This window comes from Lampris incognitus, chromosome 9, assembly GCF_029633865.1.
Source record: "Lampris incognitus isolate fLamInc1 chromosome 9, fLamInc1.hap2, whole genome shotgun sequence".
NCBI lineage: Eukaryota > Metazoa > Chordata > Actinopteri > Lampriformes > Lampridae > Lampris > Lampris incognitus.
Window position 1 is genome coordinate 12057141 of NC_079219.1, and position 2191 is coordinate 12059331.

At 42.3% G+C, this 2191-nt stretch overlaps 1 protein-coding gene across 1 annotated transcript; it reads right to left on the minus strand.

Moving 5' to 3' along the window:
* Positions 1–264: 264 nt before the first annotated feature.
* Positions 265–1605, minus strand: LOC130118640 (protein asteroid homolog 1-like). The gene is made up of 2 exons (XM_056287083.1): positions 1470–1605; positions 265–1050 (listed from the first exon to the last, which is right to left on the minus strand). Exons 1-2 carry the CDS (start codon positions 1577–1579, stop codon positions 678–680), a joined length of 483 nt encoding a protein of 160 aa, XP_056143058.1. The 5' UTR covers positions 1580–1605; the 3' UTR covers positions 265–677.
* Between the last annotated feature and the right edge of the window lie 586 nt (positions 1606–2191).

Genomic DNA, 2191 nt, shown 5'->3' on the forward strand with positions numbered 1-2191 from the left:
TTTCCATCCTGGGTCTTTTGCGCCTGCTATTTGACTCAGTGACCCTTCTACTCATGGTGCTAGCATGCTAACCAACACACGCGGTACGTTGCTATATTTGTCTAGATGGCAAATCGCTTGATAACTATCTCTGGGTAACTCTGGGCCCATAACCTGTTGTCAGAGTTGAATTGTTCAGTGATTCTGGCGTGTATACCCAGTGCTAGACCGAAATAAATGCTAACTTTACGGAGGAATAAATACACAGTGGGGCGTCAGTTCTGCTCTTTGTGGAATCAACGTAGAAAGAGAAACTTTATTGACAGATGCACACTGTTATATACGCACAGACCACATGTCAATTTCAGCGCATTTCATTGGCTGCTATCATTGTCCATCATACAGTACCCGCATGTACTCATTAAAGTTTGCCTATGTGTTAATACAAAAATATAGATTTACTTCTACAATTGAGAGCACACGTATTTCATATATGTCAACAGCCGGTATTTTCACATTTGTTCAAAATAGAAAATGAGTAAATTCCGATATAGTGTACCGTTCCCGATTCGACTGAGCCCATTTTGTCACTACAAGTTTGCAGCTAAGCTGTGATTTCTGATTTTCTGTGGTTTCTGGTTGTCTCTGTTTCTGGCTGCATCTGCTGGGTTCACTGCTCCACCCCGCAGAGAGTCCAGTCAGTCCCAGCCTTTGCGCTCCTTCTTGTGAAAGAGTTCTGGATTTTGGGCCTTGTGACTCCGCTCCTTGGTTCTGTAGCGGGTTTTCACCAGCACCTTGTCACAGCTGTAGTCCACCACACTCTTCCCTACAGCCCTCTCTTCCTCCGCCTCCACCTCAAGGAGCTGCAGGTTCTTGAACAAATCAGACAGGTCATCCAACGCTGGGGTCTGCTGCGGCACTGACAGGCCCTCAGGGTGATACTGGAGAGTAGTATCCAACAGGCTGTTGAAGAGCCGCCTACTGGAGGGTGAGCCCAAGAACAGTTGCTCAGGGCTGACTCCCTTTCTCAATCTCATCACCAGGTGGTGCAGTACTGTGCCACTGAACAACCTGAGAAAAACAGAAGGAACACCAAGGAACATCGCAGTTTCTGCTAAAAGTTGGTGGGATTTTACCACTAATGCCAGGTTGAACAAAATAAACTCAAATTATAGTGTTCAGATGATCAACTCTCCTGATTATTTATTTGCTTATTTGGGGTCAAAGTAATTTATTTTCAGAATTGACAGGTAAGCTGCTATGTTTCTGACCCTTGCACTCTTGAGTATTAATTGTTCGTTATTTTGATGATCTAAGAAACAGGAATCAAACTCAGCTGGAAGGCCCAATGAATTGCATCATCTATGGAGCTAAAGTAATGATAAATTGCATAAAAATAAATGTATGTTTCAGTCTAGGGAGCAGGTTAGTTTGGCTATGAATGTGAATGGGTGGTCAATGGTTTTACTGGTATGTTGCGGCTATCTCACCAGGCAATTTGAGGCTCCTTGAGAGGCAGACCCAGCAGCTGGTTCAGGTGAATGGCATCCTTCAGGCAGGCCTGCCACTGATTGTAGGCGTGAGCAACACCCAGATCCATCCAGTGTGGGCACGTTAAGGTCCTAGGTAGACAAACTAAAAAAACACATCCAGACTATTGAGCCCGCAGTATAGACAGAGCCCACTAATATATATATATATATATATATATATATATATATATATATATATATATATATATAATGTACAAAATCCAGTGAGTCAAGTAAATTCTACAAGCCTGTTTCATGCTATAAGCAATTATCAGCTGTCAATAAAACTACTCGAGGAAGGACATATACTGCCTCGTCATGCATATATATATATATATATATATATACAGTGTTTTTTTCCGGAAACCGTCAATGGTGTTGATAAAAGTGCTCAACTAATGAGGAGCGGAATATCAATATAGATGTAGGAAAAAACTTTTAATACATAGCAGTCCAAGCTTGTTTTGTATGCTAATGTGATTCAGCAAAGAGAACACACAGTACCCGCCGCCCTGCGTCACGCTCCTAATTTCGTTGGACAGCAACCAATGAGAGGAGAAAACATTTGACCTATTACAGCCAATGGGGTAGGTAGTTACGATGGCAGAGTAACTAATGGTGGTGTAGAAAACATTACAAACAATCGGGTAAGTGGTTGGGGCTTGTTTTGAAAAAGCATT

Excerpts from the sequence above, each read along its gene's own strand:
- LOC130118640 (XM_056287083.1), bottom strand. The coding sequence starts at position 1,579 with ATGGATCTGGGTGTTGCTCACGCCTACAATCAGTGGCAGGCCTGCCTG. Across the intron at positions 1,051-1,469 it reads AAGGAGCCTCAAATTGCCTG|GTTGTTCAGTGGCACAGTAC; the intron begins GTGAGATAGCCG and ends TGTTTTTCTCAG.